Consider the following 21,011-nt stretch of genomic DNA (forward strand, 5'->3'; position numbering starts at 1 on the left):
GTGTAGTGTTCAGCCCCAGGCTGGACTACTTTGAAGCAGTGGATCTGCTGACTTAGGTAGCTCACACACTGACATGCTGACTACTGAACCGTTTCCAGCTTTATGTATCTGATGTGGTGATGTGGAAAATGTAGCACATATCTGAATGCAGCCCCCACTTGGTATATCCTCCTCACTCCATTTAACATAACTAATTGACACTCAAGTCAGTGTGACACTGTGGCCTAGTTGCCTAATAAAAGGTCAGTTCAGCTCAGTTCATATTCTTCTTCTTGGACACAGATGACACATCAATTCTTGTATAATCCCGCGTTGGTTCATTTTTAGGAATCTATCACTCACACTGTCTCACTGTCTAGCATAGTCACACACACCTATGTATTTGGTTTATTGATTTATTTTATAATCTTGTCATTACAAGCAGAATCAGCTTGCTTTATCCTCGTCATTCAGTGACCAGATATGTTCCACTGACAGCAAGCAGCCGATAGTTTCCAGTTTCCAGAGGTGATAAATTGAATTTGTTTCAGTTTTTGTTTGGTTGAGGCACAAGTATCGAAGGCTGCAACAAACAATTGTTTTCAGTTGTGTTTTTGATCATTTTCTTGGTTAACTGATTCATCATTTGGTGTATAAAATGTCAGAAAATAGTGAAAATTCCCTGTTATAATATCCCAGAGTCCACGGTGGCATCTTCAGATAGATTTTTTTATCCAATCAACCGTCAAAAAAAAAATTCAAGCTGAATTATTTGGCGTTTTTGTTAAAATATGACTGAAAACCTTAATGGTTGAATTGATCCAAATAGTTGCTGACTAATCTTCTGTTAATTGTCTAATCTATTAATTGACTAATAGTTTCAGTGCTTCCACCCACAGTGAGAAGAGGTGATATCACGAACCCCTCCTGTGTCTCACATACTCACATCCTATACATCACTGCAATGAATGTCACCACTTTAAATTTTATTCTGCCCAGTTGGTTTCATGGTTTATGTTGATGCCAATAAAAAGGAAATTGCTCTTTGTGGAAATTTTGAACTTTTGGCAATTTTCTGGCATTTGGATTTTGTGACAATCACTCCCTTTACACAGCCACGGGGTTACCTTTGCTATAAAGTGTCTCTACCTCACTGGGTTGCTCATCCAAGAAATATTGCCACCATAAAACTCGTCCCTCCAGATCTCTAAGATATACAGTAAAGCGGCCTCTAGCTTTTTTAACTTCAGTTCTCTCTGTAGATTAACAGTGTGGGCTGTGCTGTAGAGGTGTCAGGACTAAACTGTGGGTTGTGCTATGTGTTGCAGGCTGTATGTGAGTCCCAAAGCCAAGCTGCAGGGTGAGAGTCTCGTCAGCCCTCTCCAGTGGTGCAGGCAGGTACTGGACCACCCGGGGCCCGAGGTGGAGCTGGCGAAGATGACCCTCTGTCACAGACTGGACCAAGGTACAGTGTATTTACCACTCAGATTAACGACCATCATCTGCAGCCACATCTGAACATCTGTCTCTCTGGCTGCTGACATGTGATCATAAGCTGTGACACACTTCACCCACAAAATGTCTCCACGTGCAGCAGGATTTCAGCATCCAGTTCTGAGCCGTGGGAGCGTTTCTCTGCACCCAGCTCAATGGTTTCCAACCATTTGATCATTTAACTCTGTCTTCTAAATGTATTCGTTTTAGAGTACCTCAGCCAACTTACCACAGAGTGAGTATTTCTGTGGTAGCAGAGTTGGAAGGACTCTCATTTACACCTATCAGTATCTCCAGAGAACAATTAATATCAGTTTAAGGGATTTGCTACTCTGCTGATACAGAAAAAAAAAACAATTTGGAGGAACTCATGCTGTGCTGTTGGATGGCATTACACTGTGTTAAGTGGAAAACAGTGTAGAGATTATAAAGATTATAAAGCTGTGGTAAAAGTATCTCCATCGCACTGCACCACCAACAAGTGGTTCTACAAACATGTATTTTACATCTTCAGCTTTTTAAAGGAATGTTGGAAAAGCACAATTCAAGAGAGAAAAAAAAACACTTTTAAATCCAAATTGAAATATGCTCAGAATGTAGCTGGAGCCAGCAACCACATGGGAAAACAGCTAGTCGAACATAATAACCCCCCTTAAAATCACAAATGTTTCGTCTTTACACTTTGGCTTTTGCAGCTTTAGAGGTGCTGGTAGGTGGATTTTGTTACCGCCTGATAGAGCCAGGCTAGCTGTTTCCCCCTGTTTCAATTCATTGTGCTAAGCTAAGCTAACCAGCTGCTCGCTCTAGCTTCATATCGAACGGACTGACGTAAAAGTGGTATCGATCATGTCATCTAACTCGCGGCAAGAAAGCGATTAAGTGTATTACCCACAATGTTGAACTATCCCTTTAAATTCTATGATAATAAAGTGCAGCAGTACATACATTTCACCATGAGGCCAACATTTCATAGTAGCATTGTAGCATCAACTGTTTGCCTGTTCCGTTTAACAACACCTAACGCCTGATTGAGAGTTCCTACCAATATCCCATATTGATCACAGCACAAAGGTGACACCCCATGTAGAACTTAAACAAATATTACACTGACCTATTTATAGGAAATGGCTCCTACATGGTATATATTCATGCACACTAGTGTCCTTGGCTTTGAGTCTTGTCCTGGTTTTGATCAGATTTAGAATATACTGGAACATTTACATGGAACATACTAAAACCTGCTCCCTGCACACATGATTATGACATTATCCAGGTTGCTGATGCTTCGTGATCTTGCGCTCTTTGACTTATCGACACCTCAACAGTTGAAGATGATCCCACTCTGGGTTTTAGGTGGATTTTGCTTCTCCATCTAATCATCAGTAATGGAGGACCAGAGTAAAGTGCATTGTCACTGTCAGACTTTCATTTCTATTTCAGCATGTAGACTATTGGAGACCTGGATACAGTGTTAACATGCCACAATATCTCAGTTTCTCAGCATGTTGGGGTTTCTACAACAAGGTTATGATGTTAATATGCACTAACACATAATGAGGATACTACAAAAAAACCTTCATAAGCAGGACACTGGTGTGCTACTAAATGACATTTGCTGCTGGACCCAGTTTTAGATTTGGTGCTTTACAGTTTCTACACTCGTGCACGGGGATATGGTTGCCATAGAAACCGTGCTTACATTAACTGGGTTTTAGAGGCAGATATGCTCAGCACTTGCTGCTCAAACAGCCTGCACAAGAGAAATGGGTTGCATGGGTATATGCTGTGTGTGTGTTTGTGCTTTCATTTAAACATTTAAAAAGAATCTGAGATCAATTGTATTGATTTAGAGGATCTGTTGTGTCCAAACTGTGATTCAATGATATTTATTTGTGTTTGTTTGGATGGTCGTTAGTGTGTGTGTGTGTGCAGTTCAGGGTCCTCTTCTTTCTCTAAAGATGTATTCAGGGAAGGTTGGCTGTCCTCCTCTGGGTCATGAATACATCCTTGTCTCTGAGCTCCAGTAGCTGTTGTTTGTGTAACTTGCTGTGAATGCTAGTTTTATGCAGTAGTGGTTGAGCCTAATTGTGTTGGGAATGCCAAATGCTCCACTCTGTCAGGTGTGTGGCTCTCTGACTACCAATCAGTGGGGGTGAACTCAGTGTTTACACACTCAACACACATTATCTAATGTCAGTTGTGTCATTCCAAGCCAAATTTACTCACTGCTAGCCAGCATTAATTAGAGAAAAAGAATAGTGCCACTTTCTAATAGGGCATACTTTATTTAGAGTTTTTAAGTTGTAACTAATTGCTTTAAACGTAATTTATTGAGGCTTTATAGATTGTTAATTAGCCATTAATAAGGGTGCAATCAACCTTAATTAACTATGTTTTAACCATTATTATAGCCACTAGTTACAACCAATGGACCTGTAATAATGTACATGTTGTGACAGTTTTGTACCATGAAATTAGTACAGCAGTATAAATGTAACCTCCATACCCCAAAGTAGACTATAGTAGATCTAATTCAGATTTTAGGAATGGGATGTAGCCTACATGCACAATCCCTGCTTATCCTAAGATCCCTCCAAAAAAATCTGTAGTTTAGCCCAATAAGCTGCTGTCGTAAGCTAAACCTCGTCTTACTGTATCAGCCCAATCGTTTAAAACATCAATACTGATCTGTAAAAAGCAGATTAACGTTTGAGTGTGTTAAAATATTATCAATGTACTCTGTGTGTGTGTGTGTGTGTGTGTGTGCTTGTGTGTGTGTGTGTGTGTGCGTGCATGTTAAATGGTAAAGCAATCAGACTAACATATCCTTCGGTACAATCTTGTGTCCAGCTAAGCGGAGGCGGGGAGTCTCCTCCGTCCGTCCATACAGCTGCATAGAGGGGCTCTCCACCCTCAGCTGCCCTGTCCTGCCTTACACTAAATCTGCTGCACTAACCGAGTCCCCAGGTAACACACACATACTACACATGCATATAATACCTGCTAACCACAAAAGAGTCAATCTGACTTCTGATGCGCTTCCGAGGAATATTCATAGATGTCAAAGTTGCAGCTACATGCTAAAGGTCAAATCACTGAATACACATATCTGTTTTGTGGCTTTATTGTGGTGTGGCTTAATTTCATTGTAGTCTGTAGATCACATATCTTAAGATGGCTGACTATTTGTTTAACACATACCAGGGGACCAAGTAGAATGAGACCACTATTTAATTGAGGTGACCTTTGCAAGAGAAAGAAATGCTAATTTTGGCATTTGCTTTAGTACTGCAACGGTTAATTGATAAGTTGACTGACATAAAGACATTTCATTACGACCGACTGATCATTTTAGTCATGTATTAAGCCAAAATGCTATACATTATTGGTTATTATTTGTAGTAACAGTTATTCTGTTTGTTATGTTATGATCATCTTATTTGCAGCTCTTCAAGCAGAGCAGCTGTTGGTTGATCCACAACTTTGGTCCAGACTGAAATATCTAAAAAAGCACATTTTGTGCAGATGAATCCTAATGACTTAGATGATCCGCTGATTTTTTCACAGTCAGACCTTGAAACTGCCCAGTACAACTGGCCTCTGAACAGTGCTGCTCTTCCATTTTCCCCACCCAGTTTTTATCCTGCCTGTGTGGAGCCTGCTTCTCTCTCCTGCACTCATTCCAAAATCTAACAACATAATAAAATAACAGAAATGTTCACAGAATGTGCAAATGAAGGCTAATTACTTTACATTTTGGCCTAACAATCAAAGTCTAGTAAACATAATAATCTTTATTGCTCAAATTAAAACCAACTCTTTCTTTAAACCTCATCGTCACTGCTCCATTTCAGATCCAAAGTAATACGAACACAGAGCCAAAAGCATCTGTTGCTTCCAAAAGACGTTTGGATCTAACATAACCCAGATTCTTAAACAACCTGTTACTCGCAGTTTACAATCAGATTACAGCAAATTCCAGGGAAGAGATTATAAGGGTTTACCCTCAGACAGATGGAGACAAGCAAGCTAAAACTCCACATCCTCTTCATTTTTCACTTAAATATTATAAATGTGTATATTTTTATTTTCTATTTCTTATTTTTATATTTTGTACATACTTCTTCTTCTTAACCCATATTTCTAAATTCATGCTGCTTTCTAATCTTGAATGGGAGCACCGGTACTGTACAATCTCCCCCCGGGGATCAATAAAGTATTTCTGATTCTGGTTCTGATTCACTAGCCTGCCTGTTCATGCATATTTTATATTAACACAAATGTCAGGGAGTGCAGGTTGAGCTTTGATTTGCTTGTTTGGCTGGTCATCAGTGATTGAATCTTCTTTTTCTCCTTTCAAGCCCCATTTCCATCGTCTGGTCAGTCCTTTCTCCAGCCGACTCTCCCGCTCAGGGCCAGCTGCAGCTTCAATGACAGAGCACCCACCTTCCTATCAAACTCCACTCTCCACAGTAAGACCTCACTGACCTCTGTCATTCATTTCTGCAGTTTCATCTGGTGTGAGTCACAATCCACCTGTAATGATTATTTACACTGAAACCTCACATCTGTTATGGTCTTCTCTGTGTGTTGCATATTGTTAAAATCAGTTGCCCCTGTTTTTCCTTGGCTATAGAAAGTGAAATATCTTGGTGAGATAGATGTGGCTCTCCTGTGTGTTTTTAGATGTGGGCCGCCGTCATGCAGCAATCAGCCCCCAGTCTTCCGTGGACAGCGAGGTTGGTGTGTCAGAGCTGGAGGATGACTCCATCTCTATGAGTTACAAACTGCAGGACATGACAGATGTGGAGGTCATGGCACGACTTCAGGAGGAGAGTGAGTCGACTGTCTAAGTGTCTTGTAGGTGCTTCAGGGGGTAGAGAAAACAAAATAGACTCCTTCATGAAAAAGGACCTGAAGTTTGAAGTAAAACATATGTTTTATTGCACCGTGCCTTTAAATATTTGCTTTTTTCTTTTCAACCGATGCTCCCTGACTTGAACTCTGTTGGTTGTCGCTGTGTTGCTTTGAAAACTAAAGTATCAAAGTGCTGAGTGGCAGGCCTCTTTTACAGCAGACACATTGGCATTCTTGATATTAACCACCCTCATAACAGTGTTTACAACTGTGATTTAGTACTTCAGAAGTCCTTTTCCAAGAGGTGTTAACATATTTTTCTCTGCATTTTGTATTTATTAAATTCATAGTTGCTTCTTAATGAAAATACATATACAGAGTATTATACTATTTCTCTCTGTCTTTTTTTGCCGTGAGATATTATGAGTGAACGACATCCAGCCACATTATAAAGCACTGATGCATTGCCTTCTGAAGAGACTGAAATGGATTACTCTAAAACTAAGATAAATGATTGACCTTTGAACAGTTGACCTTCAGTTGGCAGTAATATCTTGATGTGCTGTTGTGTTGTTAAATTATGCAGTAGATTTCAGAAAAACCTTTCCTGTATCAGTCTGGTCTACTGATTCACTAACTGAATAATGAATGAGGGGCCCCTCCAGGAGGAAATGCATCCTATACTACATAAAAGCATTGATCTATCACCCTGTAGGTCTTCGACAGGACTATGCCTCTACCTCAGCCACAGCCTGCCGTCGCAGCTCCAGCTTCTCATTACACTCCCTCAGGCGCAGTGAGATGGATCTGGAGGAGGAGGACGAGGAGGACGAGGGGTATGACCAGCTCCCTCCTCCCCAGCCTCGACTGTTCCGCACAGGGTCTATGCAGCGGGGCAGCCTGCCCCACTCCCACACCTTCTCCAGCATCAGAGACTGCAGGCGCAGCTCAACCACCCCTCAGTTTTCACTCAGTGGACTCTCCCAGTACTCTGGACCCTCCAGCCTGACCACAGAAACACACACAGCATACAGGAATAGCACAGGTGAGTGTTTAATGGGTTCTTGATATGAATGTCCCAATTCAGACTGAAAGCTGCCTGACTGAATTACCCACATTCAAGACGTCCCTAATTTCTGACCAGACAACTTCTGTGTGTGCCAAGAAGGATTTAAAGAGTTCTCTTGGTTACAGGATTTAAAAAGCATCCTCAGTCAGGGTCAGTGTGTCAGTGTACTCTGTTCTATCCGTTGCATGACTGATAGATGTAGTCTAAAACAGATTTGACTGTCATGGTGAGCAGCATATTTGAATTGTTCTCCCTATTAGAACTTTCACATGCTATGCATTTTTTTGTTTAAATAAGTCAGAAGGAATGGGAATAGTTTGGTAAATGTTGGCAATATGCTTTACTTTCTTGGCGAGAGTTAGATGAGAACATTGATATCACTCTCAGTATGAAACTACTGCCAGCAGCCAGTTAGCTTAGCTTATCATAGATAGTGGAAACAGAGGGCAGCTAGCCTGGCTCTGTCCAAAAGTAACAAAATCCATCACCTCCAAAGCTCACTAATTAGCGCATTATATCTTGTTTGTTGAATGTTGGAAATGTGAGTGAAAAACTCCAAGTGGAGTTGACACCTACAATACCTGATCTGGTTTGTTGATATGGTTGCATAGACAAGCTACGGAGAAGCATGCCCAACCTGATCCGAGCTCCCAGCATGCCCAGTGTTCCCAGTATTCCATGCCTGGCTTCCCCTGTCAACCCACCCTCCCACGGCCCCTCCTCCCTGCCAGCGATATCCTCCCTCCGGAGCAGCCAGAGCTTTGACTCATCCAGTGGGCTCGCACGACTCCAGTCCTCCAGTAAGACTCTTTTCCTCATGTCTATGAATAAATCAGCTGTACGCGGCTCATTGTTATTCATGACTGAATGTGGAGCACTGTTTTCTGAAGGCTTGGCAATTTCAAACGCAGTAATTGCAATTCTGTCACTGATGTTAGACTTACTTTCATCGAACTGTTCTTTTGCCATGTTTCAGTTCCCTCCCCAGGCCAGCTCAGTCAGCGAGTCCAGAGCGTGGGGAACTTCCCCACCACTCCCCGACACCCACTAAAAGCCACAGCCTACGTGAGCCCCACAGTGCAGCAGGGTCCCACCTCCACCTCCCTGTCCAGCTCTGTCAGTCTACACTCTATCCCCAGCAGTGCCGCACTGCCTCAGCCCCTCAAACCCAGCAGCAGTTTGGTACCTCAGCCCCTAAAAGCCAGCGCCAACCAGCCGGCTGTCCTTCGCAGCTCCCTTCCTCGCCCAGCCTCCTTTGTAGGGACAAGTGGAGTTCCACGTGCAAGCAAAATCACCCAACCCACACGCAGGTAAGGGCAGATATAGTGTACTAAGTTACTTTAATATAACAGATTGTGTCCATCTGTTTAACATTTGATTGTTCCAGGATCTTTATGTGAGAATTCGCTGCTTTTCACCTTGTGCTCTAGGACACTGAGATGGCCATTTTTCATTGTTTTCTGATGGTTTATAGACCAAACGATAAATCGATTAACATTGCAGCCCTACACTGTATATAATAAGTATGTAGTATGGAGTTTGGATGCAATGCAGGTGTTTAAAACACTTACACTGATTGTCCTGAAGGAGGTGCTATAGTTAAAGGTTAAACTTTGAAAGCCAAGCTAAATTAGTTTGTTTATGATACTTGAGGGCATCTTTCTATTTTATTTACATTTAATTTAGGTATTCAATTGACTTGTTTCTTTCTGTCTGCAGTTTGCTGACTCCCCCAAAGAGCCTGGCTGCCCTGAGTGCCCTGAGGGACGGCAGCTGGAAAGATGGCTGCTACTGAACCCAAATAAACTGAAGTTCAAGAGGTGCACAGGGTAACGCTGCTTGGGACCCAACTGATTTGAAACCTTGCCGTCAGGAGGGCCCAGTCTTGGGCTGTGACCCAAGAGAGAGTGACTGTTAACATTTCTAAAAGACACTACTCTTCACTGAAGGACAAAGTAGAGACTGAGAACAGAATGGGTCCAGCAGGCTGGATCTGTACCTGACTACCTGCTGAAACACAGACTGACACACTATGAAACAACCTGGCAATATTCTGATAATCAGTTGTTAAATGTGAACTGGATCTTCTTTGATATTTGTTTTTTGATTTGACATTGTGGATAGTTTAGGCTTTCATTCAACAGAATGAAAAATTCTCTCCAGCTGAAAGCTTAGAAAACAAAATAGCCCACGCTTTTGTACATGCTTTTAATGATTTCATATGACTAATTTTGCAATTATACATTTTTTTGTCAGACTGTGGTGTCAGATTTGAAGTCGAACCTGGAATTTAGTTACTGTGCCTGTTAAAAAGTAGTGTAATTCATGTCACTTATATTTATTGGCTGGACCTCACAGCACTTTTGATCAGAATTATGATTAACACATTAAAATAAATTATCTTCTTCGTTTCTTAAGTAAAGTATGTGCAAGTGTACACACATTATCTTTTGGGCACTTTCTTTTCATTATTGTTTACATAAGAGCTGAGATTTTTAATGTTCTTTGATAAACATAATCGCTGCAATGATATTGCACACGGAGCCCTGATGCTTTTTATGGATGACGAGAATTTAAAGAGGAGGTGAATTTTTAAAGTGAATAAAAGCCTTTCAAAATATTTTTGTATTTTCCCAGTGTGTCTTGAGTATAGTTCACTTGCTGGTTTAAAAGTATCAAGAAATTATTTTTCTCAAATTAACACCAATGATCAACAGCAGGTGGCATTGTTACTCTACTGAACACAGTGACAAGCTGACATTATTCTGTAATAGTATTTGTCAGTTAATTATTTTTGATTTATTTATTTATATAAAAAGGAACAATTGATGTTAAAAAGCATTGCTGTAAATGTCCAGATATTAGCTAAACTTAACTTAAACTTAATTCTGACTAAACAGAACTGAACATTGGTCACTAGTTTCTCTAAACAGTCTAAACTTATGAGGCAAGACACACAATTGAAAAATGCATTTTTCCCCAAAGTAAATTCTCTGTCTTGTAGCCCTGCACACACTTGTGAAGCTAAAGACCATCCACTGAATTTAGGTGAGGTGAGCAAACAGCATTCTCCCATTGAAACTACACTAGTAAATAAAAAAAAATAAAAAATGCAACAGATACAAACAGCATGAATCACCTCCCACATCCCTGCAAATGTACAATTCCATGCAAACAAGTCCAATTATTAATGAGCCATATTGAGTTCTCTACAATATAATGGTGAAGATTTCACTCTAATTTTAGCACAGTACACTTGTTTACCTGAGGGTGAGGGTTGTTAGATTCACAAGGGACCCTGGAGCTAAAGTGGCTAATGTTTAACAGATCAGTATGCTGATGATGAATCTCCCCAGTAACACTCAAACCACGCTCAGTTTTGGCATACTGTGCCTAAGGGTGAGTGAATCAAACCTTGCCTCCTATTTGGAATTGTGGACTGTAAATGTATGTTTATTATGATATCTGTGCAGAGAAATCTTTTTCTCTTTGATCTTTGTTAAATTAGGTTTATGAAGACAGTGACTTAGAGTGTGATTTGCACTGCTGATCTTTTGGAATTTGACATAATGCCCAACAAAGCCCAAGAGGTATGTGTAATCTGTTTTCACTTTCATATGTCTTCAAACAGCAAAGATATTTCATTGACATTCATTCATTGTCTTTTTTAGGATGCTGTAATTAACCTGAAGACACTGCAGGAGATTTCCATGCAGCTTGGTTTTGAGTGGACAGTTTTGGCATATGAGCTTGGCTTCAACAGAGCTGAGATTGGGCGGTTCCACACCAAATCTGCAGAGAAGAGTGTCCAGGCTAGGACCATGTTGGAAAGCTGGTACAGTGTGTGTGTGATGTTGTGATAAGATTTAGGCACTGTCAGCGTGCAGATACGCTATGTTAAAGTGTTATTATACTTCCATAATACTTCAGCATGGTGCATACAGCAATGTTTACTGAATTAACACCAGATTATTGACATAAGAATATCATCAAGGGAGTGTCTGTCTCATTATTCTGTGCAATCTTTGCTCCAAATTTTCAAGAATGGATCACTTGAAACAATTACATTCTTTATAATTCAAATAGGTGCTCAGGACTTCTCATGTAATAAGTTTCGTAAGTTATTTGTGTTTTCCTGTGTTCTACTGGGCTTTGACTTTTGGGCTTTCTACACGCTGCCTCACCCTGACACAACTCTATTGAACTATATCTATCATTGACTCTCTCCTGTTACCTTCCTTGGTCTCTTTATTCACAGGTATGAGAAGTCATGGGACAAGCACAATAAGACCAAGTTGCTGCAAGATGGACTGGAGCGAGCGGGCAGACTGGACCTGGCTGAGAGGCTGCGCTGCCTCCACTGGGGCCACCAGAAGCTGAGCCGTAGGGTTGAGCTGCCCTCCGCTTTCCCCTTCCTCATCACAGTCCACAAGACCATCCACAACCAAGATGCACTGCGCAGGATCAACGACCTCAGCCGTAGATACACTTAAATCTGGGTAGAAATACACATAGCTGTGGCCATAGTTCTTACTTTACAAGTATATAATCGGCTGAACTGAACACTGTAAGTAATCTGAGATAAATGTACTGAATGTCACTGAGCAAACAAATGAGAAGCATGGGCCACGTATATAATCATGCGAATTTTGTCTTGAAAAAAATTTAATCTTTGCAATAAAGATGAAATGCTAATGTTTTGGATCCGTCTTGAATTTACATTTTTGATTTTTGCCATTAAAATTGTCAAAATCAGAAAGCTACTCAATTTATAGTGATGTAAAAAAAACGGTCTGGACATTTTTGCATGGTACATGACAGAAATTATTAGTCAATTATCAAAACCAAGAGCAGCTGGTACATAGGGTTGTGGTCAGATGGGTTCAACAAGCCCAAATTACAGAATCAGAATCAACTTTATTGGCTAAGCATGTTGACACAAGGAATTTGACTTTGTTTTCAGTAGCTCTCAATGTACTTACACAAAGTGTCACGAACATTTTGCAAGATTATTGTGCAGGAATTGTGTTCAGACAACACATGGATGCCTTGTTTATGAGTATGATGGTATGTGTTTTTGTGTTTGGTTGTTTTGGTGTACAGTGCTCTGTAACGTCTACCAGAGTGCAGAAACTGAAATAGGTTATGACTACGTAACCTAATCCAGGTGTGGTGATGGTATCAGGACTATTTCTTAACGGGGAGCAGTTACCTCCTGGGACCTGTACATACACAATGTGTTGTTTCTACATCATGGTAAACAAACAAGATATTATTTAATTAGTGAGCTTAATAATAATAATAACAACAACAACAACAAAAATAACAATAACAATAGCACTTAGCACAAGCACTTTGTGATATCCGGTTTTGATATGTGCTTTATAAGTAAACTGTATTGTTGTTATTATTGACTACAATTTAATTTTTTAAAATACATCCTATGCCTATAATATGGAAAATTGGAAAATAAAATTACATTTTCATTAAATAATTAAAGTTTAATATTCGCATACATACAAATTCATACTTCATTTTAAAGTAATTTTGAATCACTCCCGATCAACCAAACTTAATCGACCTCGTTACACGCACCAATCACAGAGATGAAGCTTTTCTTAGCAAGGTTGTGTGAGCGAGCAGTGAGACATAGCGGAAGCCACGCAGGATTGCCTTCAAAGTAAGAGATGACATGTTTTTAATTTCGGGTTAAAAAGGCCCATATACGTTTTGGAAAGTGACAAACGTTAAGGCTGATATTACAATCCTTCTAGGGGTTAATGAATTGGATATGGAGAGAAACAAAGAAAAAAATTAACACTTATACATAAATTGGGGATTTATTTTGACAATTTCTCCCAATCCCCGGTCTGTTGACACTGTTATTTTACGAGAGCCTGTCTCCTACACTCAAAACAGATGACAGCATTGACCACAAAAATCAAAGAAAACTGACACTACTGTTACAGCTACTCTCTGGGTATAATTTGTGGATTATTTCTGATTTAAACTCGACATTATGATCATTTCGCGAACTGATGGCTTTCAAACACACAGGCGACCGTTCCGCTGTTAAGTCGCTGGTAATGTATTTTTTTTTCACAGCACAATGATTGATTTTCTTTTATAAACGGATGTGTCATTATCAGCTCACAGAGCCTATCGCGTTATTGAGTATGTTAACCGCATGACAGCGGGTTGTTGGAAACCTCCGCCGACGTAAAAACAGAAAATTGCTCGCTGAAGTTGCAGCAATGGCTTCGGCGCTGAGTTGCTTCAGTGGTCCCGAGGTGCTGGAGGACGTGAATCACGCTCGGGGTTTGATGAAAGAGCTGAAATTACTGTACGACTGTCGGCTGCTCGGGGACGTTACTATCGGGGTTGAGTGCGAGGAAGAGCCACTGGAGCAAAGCGGCGAGTCAGCCAGAGGTGACATTGACCAACTTTTCCTGTGTAGCCGCAACGTCCTCGCCGCTGCCAGCCCTTACTTCAAAAGCATGTTCACCGGCGGGTTGAACGAGAGCATGCAGGAGAGGGTGGTCATCCGCGGGGTGGACGCCGAGTCCATGTCTGTTATCATCGACTATTGTTACACAGGCAGGGCCACCATCACGGAGAGCAACGTCCAGAGGCTGTACGCAGCGGCCAACATGCTTCAGCTTGAGTACATCAGGAAGGCTTGCTCCAGCTTCATGACAAGGAGGCTGGACCTCTCCAACTGTGTGGGGGTACTGAAATTTGCAGACACCTATGACAACCCTGAATTGAAGGAGAATGCACAAGCTTTCATAGCCAGGAACTTCAGCCAGGTGTGTAATGGAGGGGATCTTTGCGAGCTGGATTTGATGCAGTTAAAGGAGTTGTTGTCTCTGAACACTTTGGATGTGGACTGTGAAAGGAAGGTGTGCTCTGCTGCTTTGCAGTGGGTAGAGGCCAATGCCCCGCAGAAAAGAGAGGATGCATTGCAGGCACTGAAGTGTGTGCGCTGGAACTTGTTTACAGAAAAGGACAAGTGTTACCTGGAGGGCCTCATGGCAAGGCCTTTAATTGAGAAATACCTGGCATCTTTCTTTAACGGGTCTGCAGAGGACAGTTGTGGGATGTCTACAACTCTGGACGTACCAAAACACAGAATAGGTGTAAGTGCAAAAGAAATGATTCTCTTCTTCGGCCTACCCAACGACAACATAATGTGCTGTGACCCTTACTCAGAGGACCTGTATTTCATGGCTCCTCCTCTAGAGGACCTCAGCAGTCAGGATTACAAACGTTCCACTATGGAGTCCTTAATCGCCTGTGCCACACCTGAAAACAACTTGTACCTAGCCTCTCACCTCTCTAAACACTTCTGGCTGTACAACCCTGTGCTCAACAGCTGGCAGGAGTTGGCAGAGAGACCACTGGGGAGGATACACTCTGGGATGGGCTACCTCAACGGCCATGTGTACCTTCTGGGAGGAAGAAATCCAGTGACTGATGCCAGACTGAAGGAGGTCGAGTGTTACAGCGTCCAGAGGAACCAGTGGACGTTTGTGGCTCCTCTACCTCATTCTTTAGGTAAAATGCAGGTGGTGGCACTAAATGACCACTTGTATGTGGTGAACAAAAGGAGAATGCTTTGCTATGATCCCAAGAGGAACCGCTGGCGCCACTGTGGGTCACTGAGAAGAGACAAGCTTCACAAGGCCTGCGTGTTTCAGGACCAGATCATCTGTGTGTGTGACATCCCCGTGGTGAAAGCCTACAGCCCCACCAGGGGGGAATGGAAGAGGTTGGGTGACATTCCCATTGACAGCCGTGCTCTAAATTACCAGGTGATCCAGCACAACAACAAGCTGCTCCTGCTCACTCAGACGTTACTGCAGCACAACAAAAACAGGGTCCTCATCCATGAATACGACCCAGCCAGGGACGCCTGGAAGAACGTCATGGCAGTGTATGTGTCCACCCTGGGACCCGTGTGCGTTTCAACACGCATGTACCCAGCATGTCTGGGCTCTGCTCACAGCTTCTCCACAGAGGAGGACGATGACAGTGGCTCCAGTGCCGACTGGGACTTTGATGGGTTGACGGACCCAGACTCTGACTCTGGCAGCTCTAGCTCTTTCTCAGACGAGAACTGGTAGTGAAATGTATTATTGTGTCAAAGAAAAGTTTAACTTATTTATAATTTAATGGATGTATACAGGGTTCTGTCTGCCAGCAGAGGTCACAGATTAAATTTAGTATTAAAGCCATTCATTTACAGTAGAAGCACAAGTCCATCAAGATCTTTACTTCACATGGACAGTTTTCTGTCATGTCTCTTCACCAGTCTGGCTAATGATTATTTACAGGACAGAAGAAACTAAGCAGAGCTTATTTCAGTGATTCTTTTCAATCTTTTCACACATTGAGGACAAATACCAAGAGACAATGGCTTTGTTTTTCAATTTGTATCATGTCCAGCCAGCATGAAGGACAGTATGATGTCTGGTAGAGTCTTGTTTACTCAATTACTCAAGGCAAATACATGATAGAAACAGGGCAGGGTCTGCCTTCATAATTTAGGTCATTATCAATGAAGAAAACTCCAGAGATGTAGTATTACACTTCCATAAACTTTGGGAACGGGCAAGGACACAGACAAACAAAGAATGGTCAAAAATCGAAGCAGCAGAGGCTGATATATCCTGACTTTTTGTCTCTAAGGTCATGCAAAACACAAAATCCTACACTTCCCATAATGCAGTGGACCAGATGCACAAATTGTAAGTTTTAATATACCTTTCAGACATTTCAACTTGTTAAACACACGTTACTAATAAGATAATTAATTGCTGGAACTGAGCCATCGTTAATGTTATTACTCCCACCTGTGCTCTTCCTGCCATGGCAAGTCAAGATGTCCACAGTGGAAAAAGGTCTTTGAATCCAATCCAAGAGTTTGCTGATGCTACAAAGGCTATGAAGATTCATGTAGGAAGCCAAAATTACATTTAAAGTAAAAGATTAAATGATTTATGACAGGGTGGAAAAGAACATCTAGTGATGCTCATCAAGCAAACACAGCAGTAAAATCCAAAATATTTTCAGTTTCCTAAGGAGGGGCCATGATAAAAAAGTGTTTGGGAACCACTGGAATAATGGCATTTCTTTCTTCCTGCTTGGTGAACACCCACATTCTTCCCGCTCCTAGTTTTAGAAAGCAGGCTGTCTGTTCCATAATTTGTACACTCTGAGCCCAGGATAAGATACCCAGGTGATGTCACTTGAGACATTTCTTTATACTTGACACTGGTCCTCCAGAGCTACAAAAGACATTATAGGTGAAAGTGTTTACACAGGCAGAGTCGTACTCCCCATGACTAGTAAGTTGACTTTGACGTGTTGAATCGTCGAGACCCCTTTAATGAGACATCGGGCAGCTCAAGTGCCTCATGTTTTTGACTTCAAACACGACTGGTCATTAACAGGGCTTTAAAATTAGCTGTCCTTTTTTAATGTTGTTGATGCACATCAAGATGTCAGGCACAGCCAGTGTTGTGAAAACTACTGTATGAAATGTAGATGCCAATGCACTGTACGCTCTCTCAGGTTTAGGCTTCAGCAAAAGCCTGTATGCCATGATTGACTTTTTGAGATGTAGTAAAATTAGGTGGTTTTTGTGACAAATTATACATTTTATGAAATTTATTTGAAGCTATTTTATTGAGTGTATGTGTGTGTTTTCTTGATGAAACTAACATTTATGTTACGATCAGGAATCCAAATTCACAGTGTTTTGAGTATTTGTTTTGTCCGGATGAATTGCTTCACTTGGAGGACATTTTGTCTGCATGTGATAAAACTGTTGCGAGCACCCCATACACTCAGTTACCAGTTTATTAGCTGTGAAGAAGTGTTCCTAATCTGTCTACTCATTGATATAAATGTTGTTGACAAAATATTAGAAACACCTCTCAGTATATAATGCTATACCACTACAGCCTCCAAAATGACCATTAAGTTGAATCAACACATCTGTAAAACAGTTTAAACAAACACTGAACATTAAAACCTTCATGAACATATTATGATCAGGATTTATTACAGAACTGTTGTATGAGACTGTTAGTTAGCTAGTTGTACCTAATAAACTGGTAAATGAGTAGTTCTCACTGTTGATTGATAGTTGAAGTGTTACATTATTAGTTTTTGGTTGTGTGTGTGTGTGTGTGATTGGCTGTGGTGACACACATGGTCTGGATTATGAAGATGTTTTGGTGTATGTGTCAAATAAACATCTGTGTCTGATGCAGAGGAGCATTTTTTTGCGAATGTTTTCCAAAACTTTATTCAACACATTGGTGTACACTTCATCTGCTGTGTGTGCTATACTATATAACAGCGTACACCGGACTAATATGATCATGTATAGAAATGTAAAGAAATATGATACATTTCTTATTTATTTTATTATACAAATATCAAATATAATAGTATTATTATAGTAGTTAAATATATATATATATAATTAAGAATTTCCAAATGAAATAGAAAAATCAGCAACATAATCTAGAAATGTGGCTGAAGTGGTGAATAACGTCCAAGTGTCTCAACTGTGAAACTCATTCTAGTGACATCTATTGGTCTCTCGAATTCTCGCGATGTTTTAGTGTCGTTCACATCCAGACCGCGAGAAGATGAGCGATGGCAATAGAAAACAAACCTGGGGAGGAATTTGACACCGTTTTCAGTCAAAATGACTCTTTGGACCTGTCTTCGCACCACGAATATGAGACTGGACAAGCTCGGATGTTCAAGATAATAGTCATAGGAGATTCAAACGTGGGAAAGACGTGTTTGACTTACAGATTCTGCGGGGGCACTTTCCTGAAAAACCCAGAGGCGACGATCGGGGTCGACTTCAGAGAGAGGACGCTGGAGCTCGATGGGGAGAGTATCAAGGTGAGAGAGGACCTACAAACACAGTCCTACACTTTCATGTCACACACACACACCTCGATCTTCCTGCAAGATTGACCCGGCCATCTGAGCTACGGCTCATAAGTGGACACAGAGGAGAGACTGACCTGGAGCCTGTTTTCAGACCTTCAGAGGCGGTGCATGGGGATGGCACCACTACAAAACATAGGCCTACCTCCTTAAAATGACTAACTGGTGGGCTACACGTCCACGTCCATCTTCATAATCCCCATAAAATACATAATCACTTAATCACTTTTATTATAACCCTAGAAGAAAAAGTACACATCGGAGGTGGAACATCTGTGGACAGTAACTCCAAATATTTACCTTTTAATCTGTCAGATAAGCCTTTTTCGACACATTGTTCCCTAATTTTCCCCACAATGTTTTTATAGTGATACATAAAGTGTAGTTCCAGGTTTCTGAAACAATAATGAAGCTCTATGTGATGACATGGCAGAATCCGATTTGACATCAAAGTCATTTCTCTTCTTGCACCAGTCCAGTCATTATTTATGTCTAAATTGTAGACCTTACAGAAAAGGCTCTCTCTGCCTGCAGGGTTTCCCCGTCCTACACCTTTGCATCCAGAGTTGAGGGTCGTTAGCTTATTGTGGTGGCACCTGTTAGGCCTCCCTTTTTCACAGCAGACATTTTGACTTGTCATAGCAGGAAAAGCAAAGGTGTTTCTAATAAAATCAACAATAACTCTGTCTATTTGTGTCACAGTAAGCCATGACTGTGATAGTGAACCAGCATGCACAATACCTGGACCCTGAAATTGAAGCAGCTAAATGGAGTCCGTCCATCTTTCATTTTGTTATTTACACCTGTGCTTTGACACTGTAACTTCAAACGTGAAAATCTTCCTCCGAGGCTCCACATTTTCAGGTTTTATTTTTTTTAATTAAATATTATTTGGCACTTAAGTTTGGTTTGTCTCCCCCGCCCTCTTGTCACACACCATGACCATTTGTGACAGTTGATATTCTACGCTTTTCTCCTCATCAACAAATGTGAGCCAAATAAAATGAAATTATTGATCAATTGTTAAAGATTTTCGTCTTCAGTAGGAACAAAAGCTGAGTGCCACAGACACGATAGGGAAGTCAGAAAGTATTGACAGACGGACTAACACATTGTTGGCTTTAGTATTTTCTTGGGATTGGTTGGCAATAAGAAAAATATAGAATTACACTAGTTTTATCCTTTAAATATTATTTAGTCATATCAATATGTGTTTCTGCTGGGCCAGTTGCAGATCTGGGACACGGCAGGTCAGGAGCGTTTCAGGAAGAGCATGGTGGAGCACTACTACCGCAGCGTCCATGCCATCATCTTCGTGTACGACGTGACCAGCCTCTCCTCCTTCGAGAGCATCCCTGAGTGGATTGAGGAGTGCAGCCGACACTCTGTGGGGCCCCTGGTGCCCCGCATCATGGTGGGCAACAAGTGTGACCTGAGGGACCGCCGGGAGGTCCCCACGTCTGCCGCCCAGTGTCTTGCCGACAGCTACAACTTCCCTCTGTTTGAGACTTCAGCCAAGGACCCTGCTGAGAAGGAACATGTGGACGCTATCTTTCTGACATTGGCTTATAGACTGAAGAGCCACAAACCCCTGAGACTGAAACAGCCGAGCGAGAGCAGTGTCAGGCAGCTGTTGAACCAGAGAGGGCAGGAAGCAGAAACTTGTCAATGCTGAGGTCACCTCCATCCTGTATGGATGTACTCAAGAGTGTGTATACGAAGGTCATCGCAGCCTTCAGGAACAATAATGGTGCTGAGGAAAGCACTGAGACTGAATTCAGAAAGGCCTCTTATGATCATGAGATAGAAAAGGAAGAAACATCCCATGGTTTTACACTTTTCCCTGCCTGATGTATGGCACAGCTAGTGACAGTATGGGCCTATAAGTTTGCACAATATAAAATCAACATTTCAATGAAATGCATGAATGGATATGGAGTTATGCCAAACATTTGTAGCTCAAACGACACATTAAATCACAAAGCATTGCTGAGTGCACTTTAGTACGTAGACAAATTATATGCAATCAGCTGCCAAGTAGCACTAAAAGTTATCTACAGTATTTAATGCGGACAGTGAATTAAGGGACAAAAGAGATTTCATTGTAAGGAAATGGACCAATAAGGTCAATTGAGACTGTGAACAAAACTGTGCAATCATTTTCTTGAATCATTTCTCAAATGTCTTAAAGTGATGTTTCAGTTCTTAAAATATGTAAATGCAGCATGAATTTTGGTGCTGTTGCTGAATGTGTATTTCTCAAATATAAATACGAACATAGTCCGCTTTGTGTCAGCTCATTCGCCTCCACAGTTCTTTGGAGAGAGCTAATCAATGAGAAAATGTAGCTGTCTTTTGGGACAAAATGCAAATCCAGATATTTCACTTGAGTGAATACATGCTCAGCTGTGTTTTAACATTGTGATGCCAGAAGGTATTGATGTTATGAGGTAAAATCACAGCTGACTGATACTTTTGTTGCATGTGTACAATAATGCAAACACTTTCCAACAGTATGGAGATTTGTGACAATGTTAAGCTGCAAATCAATAAAAGTGGTTTTATCAGAATCATTTTAATTTTTGAGGTTTCTGGTGTGTTATGTTGGTTGGTATGATGAAACCGCCGCAGCCGC

The 21,011-nt window shown here is 41.2% G+C and overlaps 4 protein-coding genes across 5 annotated transcripts; all 4 read left to right on the plus strand.

Moving 5' to 3' along the window:
- The first annotated feature begins 1,401 nt into the window (after nt 1–1,401).
- slain1a (SLAIN motif family, member 1a) lies at nt 1,402–9,194 on the plus strand. Of its 2 annotated transcripts, XM_070914867.1 has the most exons (6): nt 1,402–1,444; nt 6,160–6,309; nt 7,046–7,375; nt 8,011–8,199; nt 8,376–8,709; nt 9,119–9,194. In XM_070914867.1, the coding sequence occupies exons 1-6, from the start codon at nt 1,417–1,419 to the stop codon at nt 9,192–9,194; spliced, it is 1,107 nt and encodes a 368-aa protein (XP_070770968.1). In that variant the 5' UTR covers nt 1,402–1,416. The 2 variants fall into 2 exon arrangements, with proteins under 2 accessions (XP_070770968.1, XP_070770967.1); XM_070914866.1 differs by lacking the exons at nt 1,402–1,444; nt 7,046–7,375 and having other exon boundaries at nt 6,249–6,309.
- Nucleotides 9,195–10,968: 1,774 nt separating this feature from the next.
- Nucleotides 10,969–11,892, plus strand: LOC139292627 (uncharacterized). The gene is made up of 3 exons (XM_070914989.1): nt 10,969–10,989; nt 11,071–11,234; nt 11,658–11,892. The coding sequence occupies exons 1-3, from the start codon at nt 10,969–10,971 to the stop codon at nt 11,890–11,892; spliced, it is 420 nt and encodes a 139-aa protein (XP_070771090.1).
- A 1,761-nt stretch (nt 11,893–13,653) lies between these two features.
- Nucleotides 13,654–15,525, plus strand: kbtbd7 (kelch repeat and BTB (POZ) domain containing 7). The gene has a single exon (XM_070915299.1). It carries the CDS (start codon nt 13,654–13,656, stop codon nt 15,523–15,525), a length of 1,872 nt encoding a protein of 623 aa, XP_070771400.1.
- A 2,545-nt stretch (nt 15,526–18,070) lies between these two features.
- LOC139292243 (ras-related protein Rab-33B) lies at nt 18,071–20,886 on the plus strand. Its single transcript, XM_070914507.1, has 2 exons — nt 18,071–18,328; nt 19,605–20,886. The coding sequence occupies exons 1-2, from the start codon at nt 18,071–18,073 to the stop codon at nt 20,049–20,051; spliced, it is 705 nt and encodes a 234-aa protein (XP_070770608.1). The 3' UTR covers nt 20,052–20,886.
- Nucleotides 20,887–21,011: the final 125 nt, after the last annotated feature.

This window comes from Enoplosus armatus, chromosome 11 (assembly GCF_043641665.1).
Source record: "Enoplosus armatus isolate fEnoArm2 chromosome 11, fEnoArm2.hap1, whole genome shotgun sequence".
In the NCBI taxonomy this organism is placed as follows: domain Eukaryota; kingdom Metazoa; phylum Chordata; class Actinopteri; order Centrarchiformes; family Enoplosidae; genus Enoplosus; species Enoplosus armatus.